We start from the raw sequence: 24158 nt of genomic DNA, 5'->3' as shown, positions 1-24158 counted from the left end.
TGGAATTTATCACCAGTTCTCTTTTTACCTCACCTTTTCTTAAGGCTGTTACTGCTTCTGTCTTTTAGTTTTTTTAGATATTTAACTTAAAACCACAATAAAGTAGATGTTTTCTAAGTATATTAGTCCCTGTGGGCAGATGACCAATGTTAAGAATCAAAACCGTGACCTCCAGTTCTGGAAGTACAAGCTTCTATTGCCCAAGCTTTGAGAAGCAGCCATGTAATCTCAGGAACTGCATTGGGCCACAAATATTCATGCAAAACGAGTAACTGTGAGCATGTCTATACTAGCAGGTAACACAGAGCAATCAGAACAGATGTCTAGATTAGAACAGCTGATACTAAGGACCATATACCTACATCACACGTGTTAGGATTTTACTTCAGGTCATACTGAACCTGGCCCTTTGGACTTTTAATGTGTGGTTTGACGCCATTCAAAGGAAAGCTACAGCACAAACTTGCTTTCTGAACTGTAGCTCCTTAGTGAGCCATTAGAAAGGGCCACGTCATCCTTTCTCCCGCCTCACAGGGGAGTCAGTATACATCCATTGCCTATTTAAGAAATTTCTCAGGCATGTAAGCTTTATTGCTCTTAATGCTTGCCGTGGAATAATCTATCAATCAATTCCAAGCACGGTCGCCAGCCAACAAAGGGCAACATGAGGAGGATGGGAGGACACTAGGCTTGATACTTGCAGCAGCCACCCAAGAACACGGCATATGAACTAATTCTTGACCCTCCTATGTGTTCTTTTATCTGAGAAAGACAAGTCTCATGACTTTCTGGGTGTCATGACTTTCTAGGTCTCATCCCAGTGACTGCTTGGCCTACCACAAACTCTCAGTATGCTAGATGAACTCAGGCTGGTGGCAACAGGCTGATCTTTAAGATGTGGGACAACTGGCAACAGTCTCAAAAATTTTCAGATGTGGACAGGCACAATCAAAGTCCTCTGCTATGTCTTCACCACGTTCTTCAAGGAGACTTAGAGCCTATGCTCCCACCAATAGATGGCCATACAATTTTTGGTGGACAACCAAAGCCCGACACCTCTCTGTCCATCCCCCATGCCCTCTATGAGTAACCTAGCTAAACCACATTGCTCGTAATCTTGGGCAAGTTTTGAAAATCCCCAAGGAAGAACAGTCCATAATTGCTCTGAGCAACCCATTCCTGTGCTTAAGCACCCTCCTGGTGAAGAGCGTTTTCCTCTCTCAGTCTGTGACTGCCACCTCTTGTCCTTTCTGCTGCACATCTGTCAGAAGAGTTTGCCTCCATCTTCTCCTCTCGTAGTTTTGGCTGGATTGACCAAATGGAATAACAGATTCCTCCCCCCTCCAAAGAGAGGAGAGGAAGAAATAAAGAGATTTATGAATTTAGGAAAAAACTAAACTACTATAATGAAAATATTAATAAACTAATGAAATAATAAATAATAATCAAAAGAAACTGTATCAGGCTCCCAGGATGATGACTGCATCACCAGCAGGCACAGGGAAAGTCCCAGCCTGGACTCAGTGATGGATGGGATCTGGATTCTGGGTCTGGAGTCAGGAATGCTCGGATCAGGATCAAAGGCAGATGAGCAGAGCCCTCCTTGGATGCCTTGAAGAAAGAGGGCTGACCCTTTGATCCCTCAGCTTTTATACTGAACGTGATGCAGATGGGATGGAATACCCCTGTTGGTCAGTTTTGGGTCACCTGTCCTGTCCGCTCCTCCCCACAGGTGCAACCCCTCTACGCTTTTCCACTTCTGACCCTCTAACGGGGCAAATAAAGTTAGCTGAGCGTGGTTGTTATAGCACTAAGTGTCAGCAGGAGCCCCTCTGCATACCGCCCCTTGGCATAATCAGGTTTTATCACTCTGAGAGCGAACGGTTCCTGCACAATATGCTGTTCGTTTCAGAGTTTAGTCAGTTAGAAGAGGCACAGCCAAAATGTAAAATTACTGAACAGAAAATTGGTTCTGTTTTACCTCAACCCAGGACATCTCCATAGAAAGTGCAGGAGAGCACCATGTCCTCTGCTGCTCCTGAGAGGATGTAAGCCTTTCTAACCTACCTGGAATCATACGGGCAACTTTCTTCAGCAGCAGCACACTTAGTTGTCTACCTGAAACCCCAGGATGGCAGCTGCATCCAGGATGCCACCTGTATCAGCACTGCAGACATGCACAGCCCTACCAAGTGTCTACAGCCTTGCTGGAGCAGGGAATCACGCAATTCCACGTTGCCACCTTTGCACTGCATCAGTTTTCATGCACTGATTAAAAAGTAACAGACTTCCCAAGGCTTACTTGTTAAGGGGAAAATATCATCATCGTATCAGGTCCAAGAAAGGCAAGGCTGCCGAAGCTCTGCACTCCCAGTCCAGCCAGTAACGATGCTGAACATGGTACTCCCAGTAGGCACATGCACACAGAGGACGTGAACGCAACACATACGCGATGTGCACGTAGCTGGCCACACAGAGCACCCGCAGGAACCAGTGGCCTCATCCTCCTCCCCTGCCCGCCTGAGCAGGGTGGAGGTCTGTTAGTGGGAACACGAATGTATATGCAGTGGAACCCCCCCAGCAGCTGGGCTCAAGACACACAGTATGGCCAGTAGCTGCCCCAAAATCTCAGTCTCCCCAGTTGCTGGTTCCTGGGGCTGCAGTCCCGCTCCAGCTGCTGACACCTGGACCCACGCTTGCTCCAGTCACTGGTACTACGGACACACAGACCCCCGTGACCCACGGTCCTGGCTCCAGCTGCTGGCACTTGGGTCTGCTCACCCTGGACAAACAGGGCCTCCTGCCTGTGGTCTGGCTCCAGCTTCTGCACTCAGGCACCACCATCCCCCTCACCACCACCCCCCCAAAACGCAGTCCCTCCCAAGGAAAATATGTAGAAAGAGATTTACAAAGTAGGCAAGACAGGCTGTGCAGGGCACAGTCAGACCAGCATAATGACTGGCCAACTATTTACATGCAACTTGCCCTTTCTATCTCCTTATCCATCTATTTTCCCATGGTCACTCCTCTCCAGATCACCTAAACCTCTCCCTTTCCCCAGCCTTTATTCCTCCCTTACACATCCCGTAAGCCCTGCATCCTCATCGGACTGAAATGTGTATTTCTAACCCCTTTTCCCATCATTTGATAACCTACACAGACATATTTGATACTATATAAATCAAAAACAAATATCAACTTATGTTCCCAACTCTTCAACAGCTTCCACAAACTTTCTGCTACAGACAATTGGAGAACTCTTTTCAGTTTCATAATTGAGCTAATTTGAGACACGTCTCATAGATGTTGACTCTTCATCTCCATATACCTATTTTAGTACCAATAAACATTGCAATTCTGCACAGGACCTTATCAGCACGGCTTGCTCTGCCCATTTTCTTTTCAAAAGAGAAGTAATGATTTCAGGTACCATTACATCTCAGAGACTAGGGATTTAAACCTTATTTTCAAGAAACTCTCAAGAAGACTGAAGGCTATGGGTTCCCTGGGGACTTCCGGACACTTTACTTGCCGTTAAGTTAAAGAAGGAAACGCTGTGCCAACATTTCTTTCCCATGTGGAAGACTTGGGAACAACTCCAGCCACTCCAAGCCAGAATTACAAGACTCGTAAAACCTCAGCAGTCCATCACATCAGTAACAGGATTTGCAGTGTAAGATTTTAGTGACTCCCAACAAAACGATGAACACTTATAGAAATTCCAAGACAAAAACATTCCCTAAGCAGTGCAGCAAACAAACATAACCTTCCACGTGCCTCTTAACTGAAGGAACTCTGCAGACATGCAGACCAAGCCCATCGCTGGCCAGAGGAGCCCTCCCAGAGTATCCCCCCACACGAATGGTCACCCAGATGCCTGCAACATTTATAGTGTACCCCTACAAAACGTGCCCATGCCTCCGCGCTTCCCCGCTGTTAGCACCAGTCAAAACATCACAGCTTGATAAAGCAAGCTACTAAGAGCATCAGATAAGAACTCTGGAAGCCCGCCACTCTTCATGCTGACTTGTAATCCAAGCTAACATGCAGACCACCTGAATTCTGCATCTCCTCTTAAGTGATCTTAAAACATCCTCGTATCTAAGTTACTTGCAGCATTTGTTCGCTGTTCATGGATTTTCAGTCGTTAGGTTTAGTCCCTTCAAGGCATGAAACGCAGAAGACTATCTAATAAAAACTAAGCTTCTTAGACGGCAACATTACTACGCTATTTCCAGGCCATAGACTTCCTCTGCTAGGAGATATATGAGGAAGACTCAGGATTTTACTGAATTTTGGTTGCTTTCCGTGGTAGGAGAGGCCTTCCTTTAGCCACTCATGGGCAAGAGGCACGTTCTCAGCCAATAATCATACCTCCTGTAAGACTTTAAACAGGAACACAACATTTTCACATAGCTTTGAGCTTTCTCTGGACACCTTATAGCTTCCCATTTTGAAGAGAGAGTTTGGTAGAAGAACTGCTTTTTGGTAATACTGTCTGGTCATTTCAGAGTCAAAATTAACGGATGCACATAAAGTTATGGAAGGGCAAGACCTCAGGTTTTTTGTGTGTCTGTCTACATCTTCACCTTCCTTCAGAAATGTAACACCAGTCAAAAGTTTTTTGCACAGAAACAATCCACTTCAACACAAGCTGATGGCACTTGCTGTTCTGTGATGCACTGAGGTCAGCTATTTTAGTAGCCTGAAATCCTCAGCAGCACTGTTACTTCTATGTAAATATAAATGGGGAGAAGGAACACTTTGTCATTAGTTATTTCATCCAGGAGATCAGAGGCATCAACAAAAGACACTTATTCAAACATTATTGTTTGAAGAAGAAGAGAAGGAAGATCAGGCATTTTATCATTATCTGTATAGCATAAATGAGATGGATCGCCTCAGCATTAGCAAACTCCTTTATCATTTTTATACCATCATAAATTCATTCTGAGGAAAATAATTCACAGTAAACCCACATTTTGCCAGGTAATAACATCATTCCCAAACCCACACCTACCTGCAACTTCTTACACTGGAAGACAACTCACGTATTTTGAAAAAAGTTATTTATTTTCACTGCTTTAATCTTTCTACTGTAGTGTTAGCACTTAACATAAGCATCCACTCTTCTACTGTCCTATTTACAATCCATTGAAATGTATACTCTACAAATACAATACATATTTTCAGAAATGTAAGGGAAATGCACAATTTTGTAAGGTTTAAAAAAGTGACGCTCATCTGTACAGGATCCTCAAATCATCCAAAAAGTAAAATTTACAAGTCAGTATCCACACAGCTACTTAATGGCAGGTGCTACAGTGACAAAGCAGCAAACTTGCTAATACAATAAAATACAGAAAAATTAAAGTGTTTTGGGGCACCAGATAATACACTTAGTACCGCTGAAGTTGTAAATTTAGTAATACCCATATTTCTAGAAACATGTAACTGCAAACTTGGATAATGTTCTGAAAGATATTAAACACTATATACACATGAGGTAAATGTACCTTGGTCTTTTAAGAGGTAATTTGAGTTTAAAGCAACTGATATGGTGAAGTTTGTTTTGTTTTGTTTTTAAAAAAAAACCACCACAAAATGATCAACACCTTGCAATCATTTCAATGGCACAATATAAACAAGGAAGTAACTAAAAGGTGAATTTCATGGCAATCACACTCAGAATCTTTACTGAAAAAAATAAAATAGCCTCTTATTTCATTTGACATCTTCATGTCCCCATACAGTCAATCCCAACGTCTTTACCCTATATACAAAGTCTTTCTTAGGATTACAAGTGGAACCATTGGAGGGTCACAGTGTGTCATACTTGGAAAGTCAGCTTGAGAAATATCCCAGAATTCCAGCTTCTAAGGTTGGAAGGTCCCTGAAGAATTCCAGCATTCCAAATTTATAAGACCATTTCCAATGCTCCTTACTCTCCATGTCCATATCCACCTGGTCACAAGTCTGTAAACCAAACCGAGGCTTCGATGCTACTAAAATGTCAAATGGATTAAATCCACAAAACTTAAGTGAATGTATAATGTTATGTAATATTTACAATAAACATTTGCATCGGTATTCATCAGAAACTGTTTGGTATATACTTGAAATGATACAAAATTAATATTTTGAATGCTAAAATATTTTGGTCCCCCTGGATTTCCAAGAGCAGATCTGGTGATATTACAATCTTAATTTAAAAAATACTTATGTGTACCTGTGTCCATATATATAAGATATGATCTTACACAGGTAACACTTAAAGTTACATAATATATACAGACACAGCCTTTGTAAAAGGTGTTCAGTTTATATAATGGAAAAGAAGAACAAAGCTTGAAGTTGTGGTGTCAGAACTGAGGATACATATAGCTCTATTCAGAATTTTCCTGTTCTGCATTCCAAGATGAACAAGGTTGACACAAAATAACATTCCCTAACATCACACGCTGTATCAAGCATCCTGTCTGTGCTTTGTTTTTGCAAGCTTCTATTATGAAGTGAAAAACTGGGACAATGTAAGAACACTTGCTCCCAATTCAGGAGAACGAGGACTAGCAGGTGGTTAAAATGAGACAGATGTACCAAACCACCGTACAAGTTGACGGAATAATCTGCGTGCCATGCAGCTGCTGTAGATTCTCTTTTAAACGCAACAGAACTGCTCCTTGTATTTTAGGAAACTAAACGTTAGGTGATAAGGTTTTGTAGGTGTTAAAAAAGCCACTAATTAAATTATTTGACAAATTATATTGGAAGCTCCCTCATGTTACCACCAAGATTACTATAAAGATCCGAAGTGTGCCAGTAGCCTAATGATTCTACTGAAATTAGTATGGAGATATAGTAAGTTCTACTTTAACGCTGACCTGTTTTCTTTAAATATTTGTCTAGATACATAGAACTTGTTAGAGATGCATGCCAAGTAGACAGATTTGGGAGTTACATTCAGCTTTTTTTAGAACAGTCATAATTGAAGAATTCTGTGGTGCACATCTCTCCATTCGCACAGAGGCATAGTTTACTTAAAATACCTACATGAAATAATTTTTGATCCAGCTTTGATTGGTAGAGGACTGATGCACATAGGCCCGACTGGTCAGACAATGCCAAACAAACATAAGCGTGACAGCTGTACATACTTTTAAACCAAATTATTTTCTAAGAACTTCTCTTATTTTTATCTCTTCTTCTGGATGCCATCCTCCAGGATAAGTAAACTCATCCATAAAGGTGGCTGAATAAAGCATTTCATTACTTCAATTCAGCCTCTGAAGATCTGTAATTCCCTCATCACTTAAACCTCCCTCCAAGCAAGCACTAAAAATTTGGAAATACGCACGAGTTTGCAAAGTACTAAGGTTTATCTTGGCTAAGTCTTATGTCACCTATATAGCCTCTTCTTACCAGGACCCATCCATTTTACTGCTTTAGCCACCATATATCACAGACCACAATCTCGACTATGCTTGTTAGCAACCACCCTGCCGCTGCTACTAGCGTTATGAAAAACTCTCAGTGGACTGTATGCTGAAGAATGAAAAGGAAACAGAGTTAAGGCTGCCGTGTGTCTTTCATAATAGGATGGATACCAAGGTGTTCTGGAGAGTAGAAGCTTAGGTGGCATATTAATTACCAGGCACATTTACCTAGGAAATACTAATGAATGGTTTGGGCATCAATGAAACTAAAGGTCAACAACTCTTCCTAAAACTGCAACTAAAAAAAATATCCTGGTAACAGCAGTTTTTTTAAAGAGACTTTTCCGTATTAATTCCCCCAGTCCCCTCCAGAAGTTGTACATTTGGGCAGGAAGCACTTCAATTTCTAAAGAAGTTTGCAAAAACCTTGTGATATCTTTAAAATCTCAGGTAAATCTTGACTAAAGCCATGCATGTTCTTCGTGTTCTTATGACAACACAAGCCACCATAAGCTTTGTTCTTGTAACTACGAAGAGGATTGCTGGAATCCCCTAGTATTTGTATCCAAACACCTGCAGCTCACCACTTTCTATAGCTCACCACTTTCTGTGTATGAGGCACACAAAAAATATATGCACATAAAATTTATAAGCAGCTCCGAACTTTCTAGTATAAAAGCCCAAATAATTTCCCCCTAATTACAGGTGCACTTAATCCTTGTTTAATTGCAAATATTGTTCCTTGAGCCTTAAGACTCTGCAGAACTGCACAGAAAATATGCTTTTGATTTAATGGAGCAAAATCTCCCTTAAGAACATCTTACTCCTCTTGCTACTTTTCTGAAGTAGATAGGTACTTCAAGCATTTTAGAAGTACCACTTGATAAATCTTACATATAATTATGACTCATGACTTAGCAATTACAAAATACAACAGTGAATTAACTAGCTTACGCTACTTAAAACTCCTAAAGTGGTTTAAAGAGTCAAATTTTGGTAAAATTAAAGGTATTCCACAAATTATGTACTCACTTCCTGGAACGAGTCTGAATTAGATCTTAGCTATGCAAAGGAACAGTTGATTTTTAACTTGTATTTTTGAAAGCAAAAGTACCATAGGCTTTGTACGCTCCTATTGTTTTGCATTAAAAGACTCAAAAGCGGCACTTACTGGTGTAATACAATCTATATTGAAGGTAATGTAAGGTTCTGAAAAGTGGAAAAAAACCCCCAGTAATCATGTATAAAGTATAGTTGCATAAATTATGTTCCCACAACTGAATGAGGTCAATTTGTACATCAAGGTAAGAGTCCAAAAGATATACTACCTTAATAGTTAGCACAGTATACTCCAACAGTACATTCACAATCTGAATCAAAGAACTGCGACAGTGGTTCAGCATAGTCAATGTACCAGCCAGGAATAAATTGCTTAAAGAGCCATTAATGCACTCTAGAATATAGCGAACCAGTTCCATTTTGAAAGTGACCTATTTGTAGCACAGTTAACTAGAAGTTAAGACCAGCTATCAACTTTGCAAATAAAAAATTATAGGTTAATAAAAATAAAACTAGACTACGCAATGTTTTGTAAGTAACCTGGGAAAGAGGTTCATAGTGCACAGAAAGGACCCAACACAACTGTTTAGCACATTCACAAAAATCCTAATAAGTGATGTTCCTATGAAGTACTAAAAGGCAGCAATATCCTTCTGTTCCCCCAATGAGGTAGAACAATTAACCTTCTTAACACGCCACTCTGGTGCAGATATGGATTTTTACAATATTCTTCGGTAGCAAATCCAGGATTACATCTTTATCCCCTCCTGTTGACTAAGCTGCGATAATGTTTTCTTAATGCGCAAAGCTGTTAGCCTAGCAGCTCCGTTGGCGTACCAGCATTCCCGCATAATTTTTGCCATTACTCGTAATGCCTGCAAAGGAAAGACAAGTAATTATATGTACTGCTGTTCCAATGTAGCCCATGTAACCTCTTGTCCTGCATTAGCCTCTTCATACCTTTCTGAAGTCTATTACTAGTACTACAGCTGCATGGAAGAGTTGTTGTATAGAACTCAAAGTTGTACTTTATTTACAGAAAAATAAAATTATTTAAAATATTGTAAAGCAGAACTAGTATTTTTCAGAATTTCAGCCCGTGCAAAAATATTTTAATGAAAAACTAGTAGCTTGTCTGTAACTTGTTTCTGAATTTTTGCATTAGACAAAAATACACTTTTTTGTTGTACCTCCAGTTGAAAAGCAGTAAAAAATTAGAAGATATTTTATATTAGCACAGAACTACTGTGTAGCTGGGAACACAATCACTTCCTTCAGTCATAAATTACTTTTTAAGGAGATAGTTCAATGTATAGCAATTTGGAAGTTTAACAAGCTGACTTCCTCAAATTGAAGCTCTGTAATGACTCTGAAAATTTTTGGTGTCTTTTTATCCTTCAAACAGCCATTCTTTGAAATCTGTGAACGTTACTACACAAGTAACAATGCAAGTAACAGAAACTGAAGATGAAATAAAGTAATAGCTCTACATTCCAAGATTTTACACTCAGAGCTGTATTACATTGAGCTGCTAAGTTCGTAGGATTGGAATGGCAGCATTTAAAAAGCAACTCTGCAGTCTGTTGGTGCCTATCATCACCTTTCTCTCCTGCCTGCGTTCTCTTGTCCAATCTCGTTATTTCATACTTTCACCCATGTATTCAATTAATGCATGCCACAACACAGTTCCCTCTTCCATCTAAAGCACACCATATCTCATCAATTTCTTTCTCCTACTGTAGCCTACCACAGCTATTCTCCTAAGCTCGGAATCAGAAAGCATTCGTTCTGGCCCTAGTTGGGCTCCTAGCGCAAGCAACATGAACAAAGCTAGCTGGAAAGGCAAGAGTTCGCTGCTGCGCGTACTACCACACCTGCAGTGACTACCATCATAATGAACTCACCCCAGAATGAGGTAAGCACTTCTACAGTGGTGTGGTCAGGAGCGGTCACTAGATGCATACTTCCGTTCTAAGACTTTGGCTTCGAGTCTCAGCTTCTTAATAATCGTGTTCATCGTTCAGTTAGCCATACAGTACAAGTTCTGAGACACACAAAGCACTAAAGCCACCATAGCTCTAGATGAAAATCCCTAAAGGCATTTGCTATTTTGGCAAGTCTGTAGGATATTCTTTTACTACGCAATGATAGGGCAAAGACCCTTGAGTGAGTTAGTTCCAAGTGAACACTCACATGAGGCAGCACAGCACTGCTGAAGATACGATTTGCCTCCTAACAATCGCTGCTGCTGTGCTGGCAGAGTCCTGAGCTGAAACTAACAAGTCCACTCCTTGAAAGAGATAACCAGTCTAGTTACAAACCAATTGGCATAGACCTGGTTAGCCCACGTATCTTTACTACCCCTGTTGTGGGTTAATCCCAGTAGGCAGCTAAGCCCCACACAGCCACTTGCTCACTCCCCTGCAGTGGGATGGGGGAGAGAATCAGAAGGGCAAAAGTGAGAAAGTTTGTGGGTTGAGATAAAGACAGTTTAATAGGCAAAGGGGAAAACCAAGCCAAAACAAAAGACAAACAAGTGATACAAAAACCCACTTGCTTACCATCATCTGACCAATACCCAGCCAGTCCCTGAGCAACAGCAGCCCCTAGAAAATTCCCCTCTCTCCCAGTTTTATTGCTGAGCTTGACATTGCATGGTAGGGAACGTCCCTCTGATCCATTTGAGTCAGCTGTCGTAGCTGCATTTCCTCTCTGCCTCTTGCCCACCCCCAGCCTACTCAGCAAGGGGCGGGGGGGGCTGGGTAGGCAAGAGTAAGAAACTGAGAAAGCCTTGAAGCTGTGTAAGCACTGTTCAGCAATGGCTAAAACATCGGTGTGCTATCAAACTGTTTTGGTTACAAACCCAAAACACAGCAGCATACAGGCTACTATGAATGAAGTTAACTCAATCTCAGCCAAATGCAGTATAACCCCTAGTCACGCAATTTATTCGCAATGATGCTTCCTGTATAATACAAATCAGACTAGCTTTTAATTTACATTAGCATCACCTGTGCTTCACAGGAAGGGATCCTAGAATCCTCCATGCAGAGTTATCTATTAGTTTTTGTGAAATTACATTAAATATTAATGTATAACCAAGGATCAATAACATTTAATAAAACCACAACGATCAGAATCAAATTAAGTTCTAGAAGCAACCCTTCCTCCTTCAACCGCAAGCACAATTTTTAAACCACTGAAATGAATAAAAGCTCTAGTGTCCATTAAAGTAGCTTTAGCAAGGTTAGTTAATACCTCACAGCTCTGCCACCTGTTTGGAATATTGGGCCTTAACTTCTGCTCACACACAACTTTCCTCATTTCTTCAACAGAAGGATCTGAAGGAACGAGGTCATAGTATGGCAACTGGTAATCTTCGTGGATTCCTGTAACGGGTTGAAAATGACTTTATTTTAGTTAACACTAAATTACATATTCCTCACTTTTTACTGTTTTCCTTATCAGTACCCTACCATTTTCTTTTTTGTTTTTCATTTTTAAAAAAAGAATCCTTAACACTTAGGAGTGTTTACATTACCCTCGAAGAATACTTTCTTTTGAAATTTATGTATTTAGAAACCACACAAGCTATATCAATTTTTTTATATGTTATACTAAAGACACACTTCTTGGAAGCATATGATTTATAATAGCATTTTTTATTTTAAAGAAGGTATGGGTGTTATACGAACACATTATAGCTAGCCCTCAGTTGTGGTATATGCCCCTTGCTCTCAAGGACATTTAACATCACTCTTTTCTCCCCTCCATGTAAAGATTTTAGGGAAAATTAATATAGACAAGGATAGTTCCTATTTTCTTCAACAGGTATGGTTCATCAATTTATCAAGTTACTTATGTCCAATTTTGTAAAGATTGCCACATACCACCGATAGAACATCGTCGAGCTATTTCCCAAAACACTAATCCCATTGCATAGATGTCTGCTCGTTTGAAAGACTCAAAATGTTTCATATTTATGGAATCATCTAGAACTTCAGGTGCCATGTACCTATTTGTGATAAAAAAAAAGGAAACATTTGATTTCATAAATACTTACTGTAGAGAAAGTTCAGTGCTACTGATCAGCTCAAACCCAAATTTAAAATATTTACGTGGAAAAGGAGGCAAAGGAAAATCTCTTTCATTAAGGTTATCCAATCAAAGACCTTTCATTGCAAAGAGGATAATAAGTAAACTGAGAGAAACAAGCAAAGGAACAGGGGGAATAAGTAAAATGTGAAACGATAAACAAATAGAGCCATAAATCTGATAGACACGGGATAACAGAGACATGACAAAGACCAGAAGTGTTCAGTTGCTAATTGACGGGCTATTAAGAAACTCCTGGCAAAGCTTTAGAGAAGGCCAGTCTGGACATTGTAACTGCTACTAAGTGGGAAACAAGAGGAACATGAGGATTGTGGATATTCAAGAGAGGCCTGTGGGCCTACGTAATGCTTATCAAGGAATGTTTAGGAGAAAGGTAACTGGGAGGAACAAAAGCAGGCAATAGAAAAGAACATCAAAGGAGCCAGTTCCATAAACATTTGCCAGTCACTATGCTTGTCTGACCAAGCCCTGCACCAGCTCACCTCAGTGTATCCTACCTTCTCATTAAATCCTGACTATCTTTCTGTGCAACCTCACTCATGTGCATGCGTGATCTAAGGATTACATGCCAGCAACTGCAGGCAGGCATAAGTGAATTCAGGGCTGGCAACTGGAGTCAGACCAGGGATGAAGCTGCCCTTGGGCCCGAGGTGCCAGCAACTGGACAGAAGGGGAATCTTGGCATCAGCAGCTAGAAAGGGGAACTGCGGATCCTAGGAGAACATGTCCACGGGTCTTCAGAGGATGTATCTGGAGCCACTGTGGGGGGACCACTGTGAATGAATTCTGGGCCAACAACTGCAGTCAGAGAGTGGATGAAGGCACCCCTGGAGCCAGCAACTGGATCAAATGAGTGTCTCTGCTTCAGCCACGCTTCAGAGACACATGTTCACAGGTACCTGCTACAGGGGAGAACTGGGATGGGAGAACCAGAGTCAGGCCCTCTCAGTACCAGCAACTGGAGTTGGAATCACAGGTCTTAAAGTCTATGTGCCTGGGTGCCAGCTGCTGGGGTGGGCTGGAAGGTTTGTATTTTCCCCAAACCTGGTACGCATGGCAGGCGTGCATGGGTGTAATTCACTAGCAAGCTTCAAGCTGGTCTAGCCAGCAAATAGGTGGGCCAGGCAGTGATGTTTGACAGGGAGAGAGCCTGTGCTGGTGTTCGAGGGAATCCATGCACGTAGGTGTGCCACTGTGCATTAACTCAGCCCAGCTAATGGAGCACAGAAGAGGGCATTAGATACAGTGAGGGTTGTACTAATAGTTGAAGCATTCATAAATATGCATGGAGCTTGTAAGGCTACAGAAGGGTGTGTGTGTTTTCACTAATTAAATTCAATCCTGATCAGCTGAAGGGAAGGAGGGAGACTTGGCCATCTATACTTATATTTTATACAAGTTCTGACAGTGTTCTATGTGGGTGCTGAAGACAGCACATGGCGTATAGCAATCTGTGTATTCAGCCCTGTCAGTATTGCATGTCTGTGTATGCCCAGCCTCAGTACTGGCTGAATCCCAAGTGAGAAAGCAGCAGCCTGGGCCTGAGATGGAGAGAGCCCTAGCCCTTTGCACATATCAGGCTGGGCTCCAGTGGCCAGGCAGAAGGAAGCCCCAGCTCCTGGAATCTGCCAAGATACAGCAGCTGCTTATTCCTTAGCAGGACTAGAGAGGGAACAGACAAGAAAGGCTGGTTAAAAAAGCAGCACTGTTAAAGGTTGCTTAGGAACAAAGCCTCCCTAACATGGTAGTAACTGATTCTTTATCATACAGACTGTAAATCACACCATAAACCATGCCAGGATTATTATTTTTTTTTTAATAGTAAATCTTATTGGGGTTACACATTAACAACTGTGCTCAAAAGTAAAGTTTACTTTATCAACATTTCCTGCAACAGAAAAATTTGTGACAGACTTTCAACTGAGAAACAGGGACTGAAAACTGGCACTGCACCCAAGTGATTGTTACCTTGTTTAGTGACTAGCCCTAATGTGGGAACATCAAGCAAAATGTCAGTGTGGACTGCGTTGTGAGAATTACTGACAGCAGCATCCCCGCTGGCTACTGGAAAGAATGAATGGTATTTGCTGTATCAGTCAACATCAGTTGTAGTGTTGCTCTCAATCTGGTATAGCTCTGGCAGCTAAATCCAATATGTAATGTTTAGCAGAGTTCAGAGACTTTCTCCGCATCACTGCCCCATTAATCCCAAGCTGACATACAGATGAAACAGGCAAACAATGACACCAGGGCTTTCGAGAGTACTGTTAACTGGTAAAAAAGAAACACACCAGACACTGTATTCCACTCCAGTAATCTATGCAATAGCTCAACCTCTGCAATAGCCACAGAAGCCTATGCACAATTTTATTTAATCAACATAATGCTAGGATTTTCTTTTCCTAGTACCAGGCATGGCAGGCAGAATACAGTACACGCTACTTAAAATAAATTTCAGGACTATCAGACCTTTCAGAACCCTCTCAGCACTACTATGTTTTATGGAAACGACATACATACAAGGAAGCAAGGGCTATCAACAAGAGAGCAAAAACACAACCAGTAGTCCAGAACTTCAACAAGGGTTGCTGACATGAGATTTCTCCTAAGCACTGTACAGGCATATAAATTCCCCACAAGTGATAACACAGCACAGGCAGAGGACAACTATCTAAAGAGGAACATAAAGTTTACTTCAACAGTATTTACTGAACGGAAGCAGAGTCTTAAGTTAAGTTTACATATGTCCCAATCTTTGATATGGACAAGGCTCAAATTATTCTGGGCCACTCGTATCAAAAGCTTTTTAATCAAGAATGCAAGACTGTGGTGGGTGTTTTAATGCTTTCCAAGGATTTTGCATTATTGGATAATCTTCTTATGCTACTTCCTGTACTTGACAGTATAGTGATCAGCTTTGGGTCTAGAAAGAATATTTGATCTATCTTAAGATCACATGGGGATGAAGAGCGATGGAGCTGGAAAAACACAAACCAAAAACCCCAACCACGTTGCAAGACTGTCAGCCGGAATCACTTATACAAGCAGTAAAGGAGATTGTCTCAGCTTCTGTAAATCATCCTAAGGAGAAGGGTTTTAACAGGAAAGACCATAAGAGGCCTGAGTGTGGCAACGGAGCTGAACTGATACCCTCAAAAGAAAAAAATCCCCCCCCATCAAATGTGACTGCCATTGAATTTATCAGCAAATTGACCTCTTACCATGATCCTCCATCAATGCATTTAGATTGGCTTTGGCTTCCATAACTCAGAATGGTGACTGACTGCTCAAAAAGTCTGAGAGATTATTGCTGGAACAAGAGAGGCGAAAGGCAAGTAGGTCATCTAGTGCAGTTAGCAGATTAGCCGTTTCACGGCTATCAGACAGAAGGGAGAGGAACATGCGTCTCCTTGTCAGCTTATATATTGGAAATGCATTGCTTGTCAGAAACAGTATTTTAGGTTCTGGACAGAACTACTCTACATAGACTAACTTTGACCTTCTGAACAAGGTCAGCAGCTCAATACACTCCAAGAATGAAAAGATAAGTCTACAAAGCAGTTTGCAATTATGTTGAGCATGGCCTTGCCAAACTTCACTTGCCCGCTGACCTCTTCCCCACCCCCTTTAGCCCAAAAGCTCTGTACTAGTTGCCTAAATTTCTCGTACAGCATATAGGGAGCTTGGTATCATCAACCAGGACCTGTACACCACATGTTGAGCGTGACATCTCCCATCACCAAGCATGTTCTCCACAAGTATAGCTAGAATTCTGCTCATACTGCATTTAGGTAAATTGCAGAAAAGCACTCATGTTAAGGTCAATTCACAGCCAAACTTCTTTTAAACACAGCCTTTTTCAACTACCAAAATAACAGTTGGGCCACGCTTCTCAAAGAAAGGAAAAAAAAATAAAAAAGAAAGACTAGTTTGTTTTTGTTTGTTTGTTGTGGTTTTTTTTTGTTTTTTTTTTTTTTTTTTGTGTTTTTTTTTTTTATAACCTGCCTCAGGGAGTGAGAGAGGGATTCTATTTCCTTCTCAGTTTAAAGATCACATTTCCTGCTTTATGCTGCAGGTTGAGCTGTGAAAGCATGCACCATCTGCTAAAATTCAGCCTCTGAATAGAAAAGAAAAAAAAGATTCATTCAGTCAGAGAGAAGGATCATCAGTCTGATTCAGCACCTAGATTGTCACCCAAGAATGAGTCTTGCTCACTTCCTAGACTATACATTTTTCTCAACAGACAATCATTAGAAAAATATAAGCTTAGACAAGTCTCCCTGAACTTGCACACAGAGCTTCCAAGTCCAGAAGAGATACCAGCAGTGGCAAGCAATGAGAGTTAAAATTGTTATTGAACAGCTAAGATCTGAACAGTAACTATGAAAAATTTAACGAGAGTTGCTTAACAAAGAATGCACAAGAGGGAGGAGGAGAGGACCAAGCCTTTTATGAGCATGAAGACTTTTCAGAGGGGTAGAAGTGACTAATGTGTTCAAAGTGGGAAACAGACTTAGTCCTGCTGCCACCCCCTGCAGCAAGCAAGACAGTTGCTACAGCTTTACCCTTATGAAGAAGCATAAGGCAGATGAACAAGCAATTTAATAGCGCCTATGCAAGAAGAGATCTTCTAAGTAGGATCTACACACGCAATCCAAAGACTAGACTAAAAGTAACTGATTTGCACATAATTTTTCTCTGCATGTAGGTGTAGTACAAAAGACCAAGTCACATGCGGTATATACCTTGCACACAGTGAAGTTTGCAATGACAAATACCAAAGTGGTCTGCTGTTTTACTACCAATGATTACTGGAGATTTTGAGAAGGAATAATGCCCAGTATTTTGTAATCTAGTAGTAGTTCAGAAAGTAAATCTCATCTGACCATTTGTGTTTTGAAGCTGGAAAAGGACAAGTACAGCAGAGCTTTAGAAGAAAGTAATTTCAGCAATATAATTGTCACTAAAATAACTTTTCAGTACATGTTCTAAAAGCTTTTGTTCACTGAGCCTTAAAAAAAAGTGGTTTTTTCTTCCAAAAAGCCACAGCTAATGGGGCCTCCTAGTTCATTGTGAAACCCCAATCACACCCCCCCACCCCTCTGCAGTATCACTCACTAAAGAGAGAGATAAAACCGGTACTTTTTATGTATGGATTGGAGATCGGGCAAAATAAACACAGAATTTTCTCTAACGCTGCTAGGGCATATGCTGAAGTTAATCACGTACAGCCCTGAACCACTGGGCTTCCATACATTTCTCCGTGACAGGCATACAAACTTCAGTTTGATACACCACTAAACCTACAGGCATCAAAAGGACAAAAAGCTGACCACATCACACAACTCTATTGCTGTGGTTCACTGTTGGTGCTGCTATCTCTGCATGCTGCATAGCTGCACAGATTAAAGAACAGTTTCCAGTTATTACTGTCTGAATGTCCAGCAATGATAAATTACAGCTAATAAGTTTAACTGCACTTGCACTGATGGAGTTAAACCGATCTGAGTTCTTTTGAGGACAAGAAAATCTGTATTTCCAAATTCAGAAGAAGGCCTTTAAAAGAAAGGGAGTATACTGACTCATCCATTGACAATTCTATTTATGTATTAGATGAAAGATGACTGCTGTTTTAAGTTCTTATATTTTTCTCAAAAATGTGATCCCATGAAAGCCCACGTCCAAAACTCTGCACCTTGTATGTTCTACCACTTAAAACTTCTCACTGAAAAAAAATCCAGCTTTTTACTTTCACTGTCAATATCCTGTCTTACACCTCAGGTTGGGCTGCAAGCAACATTTCCATGCAACACAAGGCAAAAAGAACAAAGATATGAGTGAATTTTCCAAACCAGTCATTCATGAAGTCTCCTAGCTGTTTTAATATACACTTGTGCCCCACGATATTCTGCAAGTTTTTGTTATTTAACACGTGCTAGTAATAGATGCCAAGATTTTAAGCACCTACGGTCTAACTAAATTACCAGCTGGCAAGGAAGTACCCACGAACTCTACCTGCCATTATTTACATTTTCCTGCTGCTTGTGTTTGTACCCGCAAAAACCCTTCTATGCAACAAGAAAAACCAAAACATTTTATAATAAAAGTGGCCCGACACATCATGTTAATGGTTTTACCTTTTTGTTCCCACTCTGTGGTTTGGGGCAATATCAATTGTGTCTGTAGCTGAATCGTGCCTAACTGCCAATCCTAGGTCTGCAATGCAGCATGTTCCATTCTTTTTTACCAATATATTTTTTGATTTCAAATCTCTGTGGGCAATTGCTGGCTTGCCTGTAAGGGGAAAAAAAAAAACAAAACACCAGAAATAACACATCTGTGAAAAACATAACTGCTTTTATTCTAAGCCTGGTGCAGATTTTGTTTGAAGTTACAGAATTCATTCCAGTTCTGCTGCTTTATGTGCACTAAGATAACTCCTGAAATCATTCATTGTGGACTGGAGTTATCCAGAAAAGTGCCGTAAATGTCTACTGTATTACTGCACTCTACTGCTCCTTTCCCTTTCCCTTTTATGCAAGGTATCTATTGCATACATGTACTACTTGCCACAAAAAAGTTTCTAATATCTTTGGGAATAGACCAATAGTGCTGTCTCAAATCCAAGTTGAGAAGATACTACAGGCACCATTACTTAGTGCCTTTTAATAGGTGTTTTGTACGAAGGACTGTTACATCACAAAACCTGGATATACCATAGAAAGGAAGGTAAAACACCCTCCAAATTAAGAAGTTCTATTAGTTCAGAAATTATCACAGGTCCCAAACAGACATTTTTCAATTCACTCAGCTCCACAAGGGATTAACTTGGGTATCTGTTATGAATTCAGCTGCCTTCTCATCACTTAAATTAAGTAGCTGTGGGCAAAGCAACTACACCCTGAAAAGACTGAATGTTCTAATTCAGAAGACAATTACAATAGAAAGTCCTATGTATGGGTCATTTTTTAAAAAAACCAGCATTATCCACATGACAGGCTGAATAGTTGTAAGATTACCTTGTGTGCCAACAATTTCCATGTGAAGATGAGCAAGACCACTGGCAGTGGACAAAGCTAATTTTATCATTCCTTCCACTGTTACTGTATACCTATTCAGGTAATCAAAGAGTGATCCATGCTCATGATAGTCTGACACCAACCACAGCTGAGTCCATGTACCATTGTCTGCAAAACAACACTGATATGAATACCACACAGACACACAAAAGACAAGCAAACCATATATGCCGCTTTTATACAACGCCTATGAAGTACAAATTAAGTTTTACAAGTAACCTCAGCCAATTAGACTCTTAAATCTTTACTTTTATCCTTATAACATTTAAATGCCTCTGTAAGGGCTGGGACTACCACAGAAGACTTTGTGAACAGCTCAGTAAGCTTTTATTTAAGCTAAAAGACAAACCATAGAAAGCCAATGCCACTATGATTCTGAGGTGAACTATTCAGGGTATTAGTCAGGCCCTGCCTTCCCCTTACTTTTCTGCTTGGGGGGGGAACAGTGCTGAATGCGTGATGCAAAACTGATCCTGTCACTATTGGTCTAGTACACTATTGTTCAGGCTACCCACAAAAAAAAAAAAAGGTAAAAAAAAAAAGTGAAAAAAAAAAAAGTCTTTCAAGCAGAGCACAAGCTTTGCCCCAGAACTCCCTCAGTCTTTCCATAACCTGCCTGGCCTTATCCTGGGAGACAATTTCCACAGTTACCAGAAGCTGGTGGATTCTTCCTCTTGGAGTAGAAGCCTGCAAGCAGCAACTGGACATATTACTTCAAAATCAAAATCAAATCGCATCTCTGGCGACCTCTAAGTTGCTGGACAAAATTTAGGTTTCCAGGAGGCACAAGGGTAAGGAGAATGAAAAACACTGAGTTTGCTGTATGATTTTTCATTGAACTATTAAGAACAAGACAGGCCTTAATACATTTGCAGATATCCCAAGGTATATAAATGACAGATAAGAATCAAACTGTTCACATTACTACATCAGTGGACAAAAATACCTTGAAGTTTAAGCCACAGAGATGAGACCATTAAAGGAATTCACATCAAGATGGGGTAAAGTTTTTTTTGACCTAAGAAGTAGAAATACTTCCAGAAAAGAACAATCCTGCCACTAAACAGGTTTTCCATTTTTGTTTTGTTATAAAAGCAACTCACGTGGCAGATCTGAGAAATGTTTTTATAGCTAACTACTTTTGTAGAAGAGTTTTTAATCTCTTTAAAAGACTAGTTATCCCATGAAAGATTCCAGTTGGAGTTCTACCCTGAATTATACAGCTACTATTCCCTAAGAACAAGTGAGAAAACTCAGCACAAGCCAAAAATAGATCTCATTATGTGGTAGTACCTACAGATTATCAGAACGCACACTCAAGAACTAAATATGAAGAACAGGAAGGAAAGAAGTGAATTCAGAAGTTAGTTACTATCATAAATGTACTGAAACACGGTTGGCCCAGGAAAGTCCAGGCACAGCCCAGAAAAGAGGCACAAAATGCCTGATGTACAGATTGACAGAAACTACCTTTATAGCGGTGCAGAAAAACTTTCAAGCATCCCTTCTACTTGGATGTTTCCAGGGAGGCCAGTGATGCCATTAAAAATCATTCTAAAAAAAATTAATTAAAATGCCGCCAAATGCTTGAGAGTAGGGAAATAAAAGTCTAATCTACATTCAAACAATTACCATAATGGAAAGAAAATTCTGCATTGCTGCATTCACAGAATAGTTTTAACTAAGTTGTGAATTTAAAGAAGCAAAAATAAAGCAGTCAAATGCTCTAACCTGTAAAGGACTGTTAGAAAACTGCTGTTGCAATGGGAAGCTTCTTATAATATGCCCAAAGAAGTGACTCCTAAGCTTTGTTTTTTAAAAAAGGAAATTAAAGACTTAAAAAATAAAAAATCTGCAATTATTTTATAGTTAGGACTGCTGTTTCCTTTGCTACTTCACATACCCAAGCATGAAATCTTAGAACTCAGCGTACTATTTAATGTAACTTTTACCAGAGAGAATGATGGTCTCTGAAAAGTCAATCCAACAATATTAGCTTCACTGCACCAGTTTTAGAGAACCATTAGAAACAGGTACGTGTTCACAGGGATATAAAAGGTGCTCTCAAACACATATATTCAAAGAGCTCCAAAAAGCTATAGAAGTTCAAAATAAACTAACTTAATCGGTTCAGAACATTATCTGTACTCAGTTTTATTCTACTGCTTCACCAGTCATGACCCTATGTTGCCTGAAATAATCCTCTCACAAGTATTAACACTATACGCACTCATTGCTTGATACTGTATTTGATTTCTTCTCGTGTTTCTTATGAATGGGATACCTCAGCAGGTGTCCACCCTAGACAACAATAAGTAGGGAAATTACTAATCTATTTTAAGTAGTCTACCAGACCTATCGTGTTTAAACAGAACATTTAAAGATGTCATGAAGTTTCTGAAGAATTATCATTGCTTTGAATCAAGATTATAGTGCCTTTGCATGAAGTTTTCCCCCCTCTTAACTCTAGGTGCCCACCTACGAAGAGAATATATGCTGCTGATTACAGACCCTTCTACTTCAGTTTTATCTTATTTATCACTTGCAAGTCTTAATATTAAGTCTGTTTTTACCTTCCTCTAAAGGAGAAAATATAAAGCTTGGCTTTACATCTTGGTGTTGCATCCAAGCTTACGTGAATAATATTAATTACAAACAAGCTGAAATGCAGTATTAACTACAATGTCCAGCTATTAGATGGGACCTACTACCTTTTCTTTAGCGTGCTATATTTTGACAAGCTACACATTCATTTAGTGACCTAAGCAGAACACATGTTATGATGAACTCAAGTCTTCTTATACTGTTGACAGTAGTTAATTAATAATTAACCTGACCCTGAGTATTTTTGGCTGCACAGCAAACAGCATCTGCCATGAAGCTTTCAATCACAGGAATTGCATTATCAGGTAAGAAAAAGTAATTGCACTCAGTAGTAATTACATACAGTAGCATAGCCTTCCATGACAAGGTAACCTCATTTGGTTCATATACACACATTGATCAAGAACCTCAAGCAGTTTCAGAATGTTCAAAACATTACAAAAATTTATGTATGTTCTTGGAAACCCCTTTAAGAGACTAATTATAGTTATTTCATCTGTTTGCAAGAAACCTGAAAGTATTTTAGACCATCAAAATCATTCAGAAGTAAAGATTTTTCTTTACTTAAAGATTTAACAAATCTTAAAGATTTATTCTTAGAAAGACCGGTTACAGTTGAGAAAAACATCAGTGAAGTCCAAGCAACATCCACCTTAGACAAGCTACCTCTTGAGGAAAGGAATTCATAGCAATTGCTTTATCAAATATATAATCAAGTTTCAATTAAAGGTGAATTGATTGAATTCACTTAAGTGAAAAATGCTTTTTCACTTAAGCAAAAATTTGGACTTGTCACATGCCTGTTTTTAAACCAAATACTAGGTTTTAAGGTGTGACAGTATTGTTTGTTGCAAGAGTTTTGAACTGCAGACTTATATTCCAAGCTGAATGTTTAAAAGAAGTTACAGAAACTGCCTAATTGCATGTGTTCTCTAGTGCCATGTAGTAAAGTGTTTCAAAGAAGAGAGTGGGATAGATTAGCCTTTTTTGGCATGCAGATAACTTAACATAAACAGAGGAAAAAAACATGAGAAGATCAGATACAGATGGGATCTACAACTAGAAGACTCTTAGAAATGAGATATTCAGGGAGATGTTGAGGAAAACACTTTTGTCTGTGGCTGGAAGAGGACTAATACTTTGTTAGTGAAACAGCTTGACCCTATCAGACTGAGACAGTCATCTGATTAAATTGATGAAAAGCATTTGAGCTGTGTAGATTATCAAGATCTTTCAGTCAAATTCCTTCTTCTGAGGCTAAAGACAGAGCTTCAAAAGGAATAAACAGCTCAAATATTACTTTTCTCAAGAGGAAGAAATTCTGCACATTTCTGTGCAGTATATTGCCTACCATCATTCTCGGGGATCTACTTACTACGTAAGGTACCCCGAACAGAACTTTCACCTAGGGAAGTGCAGCTTTCAGTTAAGGGAAAGGAATGGAAACGTCAAAATATTTTAATGCATGAAGTTATCTGGAAGTGCGTAGTACAAGACTTCATCTTACTTGTAACACAACCACAGTCAGTTATGGCTACAGACAGCTAATCCAGGGAAACCTCTAGTACTGTAAACAGAGGTTGCTGCCACTGCTCTTCTCGTAGAACAGTGCAGATGGGTAGTTCCTGATCCACTTCACAATCAAGCATCTAGGTTAGAAGAACAAAACAAAAACCACACCCCAAACCCAAACTATCTGTTTAGGTTGTTCAAAACAAGGCAACACATGTCCCAGAAAGTAACATCCCTGACTAAGCAGTGTTTGAAAGTTAGCATACACTCCTAGCTAAATAGCGAGCTACGTAAACACGCTAGCCAGACAGAACACAACTTCAGTTAAAATCATTCCTTGATTCTCAGCCTTAAA

General features: G+C 40.0%; 1 protein-coding gene across 5 annotated transcripts in view; it reads right to left on the bottom strand.

Moving 5' to 3' along the window:
- Positions 1-5052: 5052 nt before the first annotated feature.
- TGFBR1 (transforming growth factor beta receptor 1) overlaps positions 5053-24158 on the bottom strand; it is a 34186-nt gene continuing 15080 nt past the window's right edge. For all 5 annotated transcript variants that reach the window (XM_074575719.1, XM_074575714.1, XM_074575717.1 and 2 more), the window contains 5 exons: positions 19628-19795; positions 18746-18902; positions 12383-12507; positions 11751-11881; positions 5053-9367 (listed from right to left, as the gene is read on the bottom strand). In XM_074575719.1, coding sequence (XP_074431820.1) covers positions 9242-9367; positions 11751-11881; positions 12383-12507; positions 18746-18902; positions 19628-19795 — 707 coding nt within the window. In that variant the 3' untranslated portion in view covers positions 5053-9241. The remainder of the gene's footprint in view (positions 9368-11750; positions 11882-12382; positions 12508-18745; positions 18903-19627; positions 19796-24158) is intronic.

This window comes from Larus michahellis, chromosome 2 (assembly GCF_964199755.1).
Source record: "Larus michahellis chromosome 2, bLarMic1.1, whole genome shotgun sequence".
Taxonomy (NCBI): Eukaryota; Metazoa; Chordata; class Aves; order Charadriiformes; family Laridae; genus Larus; species Larus michahellis.
The sequence above is the reverse complement of the archived record's forward strand: the minus strand, read 5'-3'. Positions and strand labels throughout refer to the sequence as shown.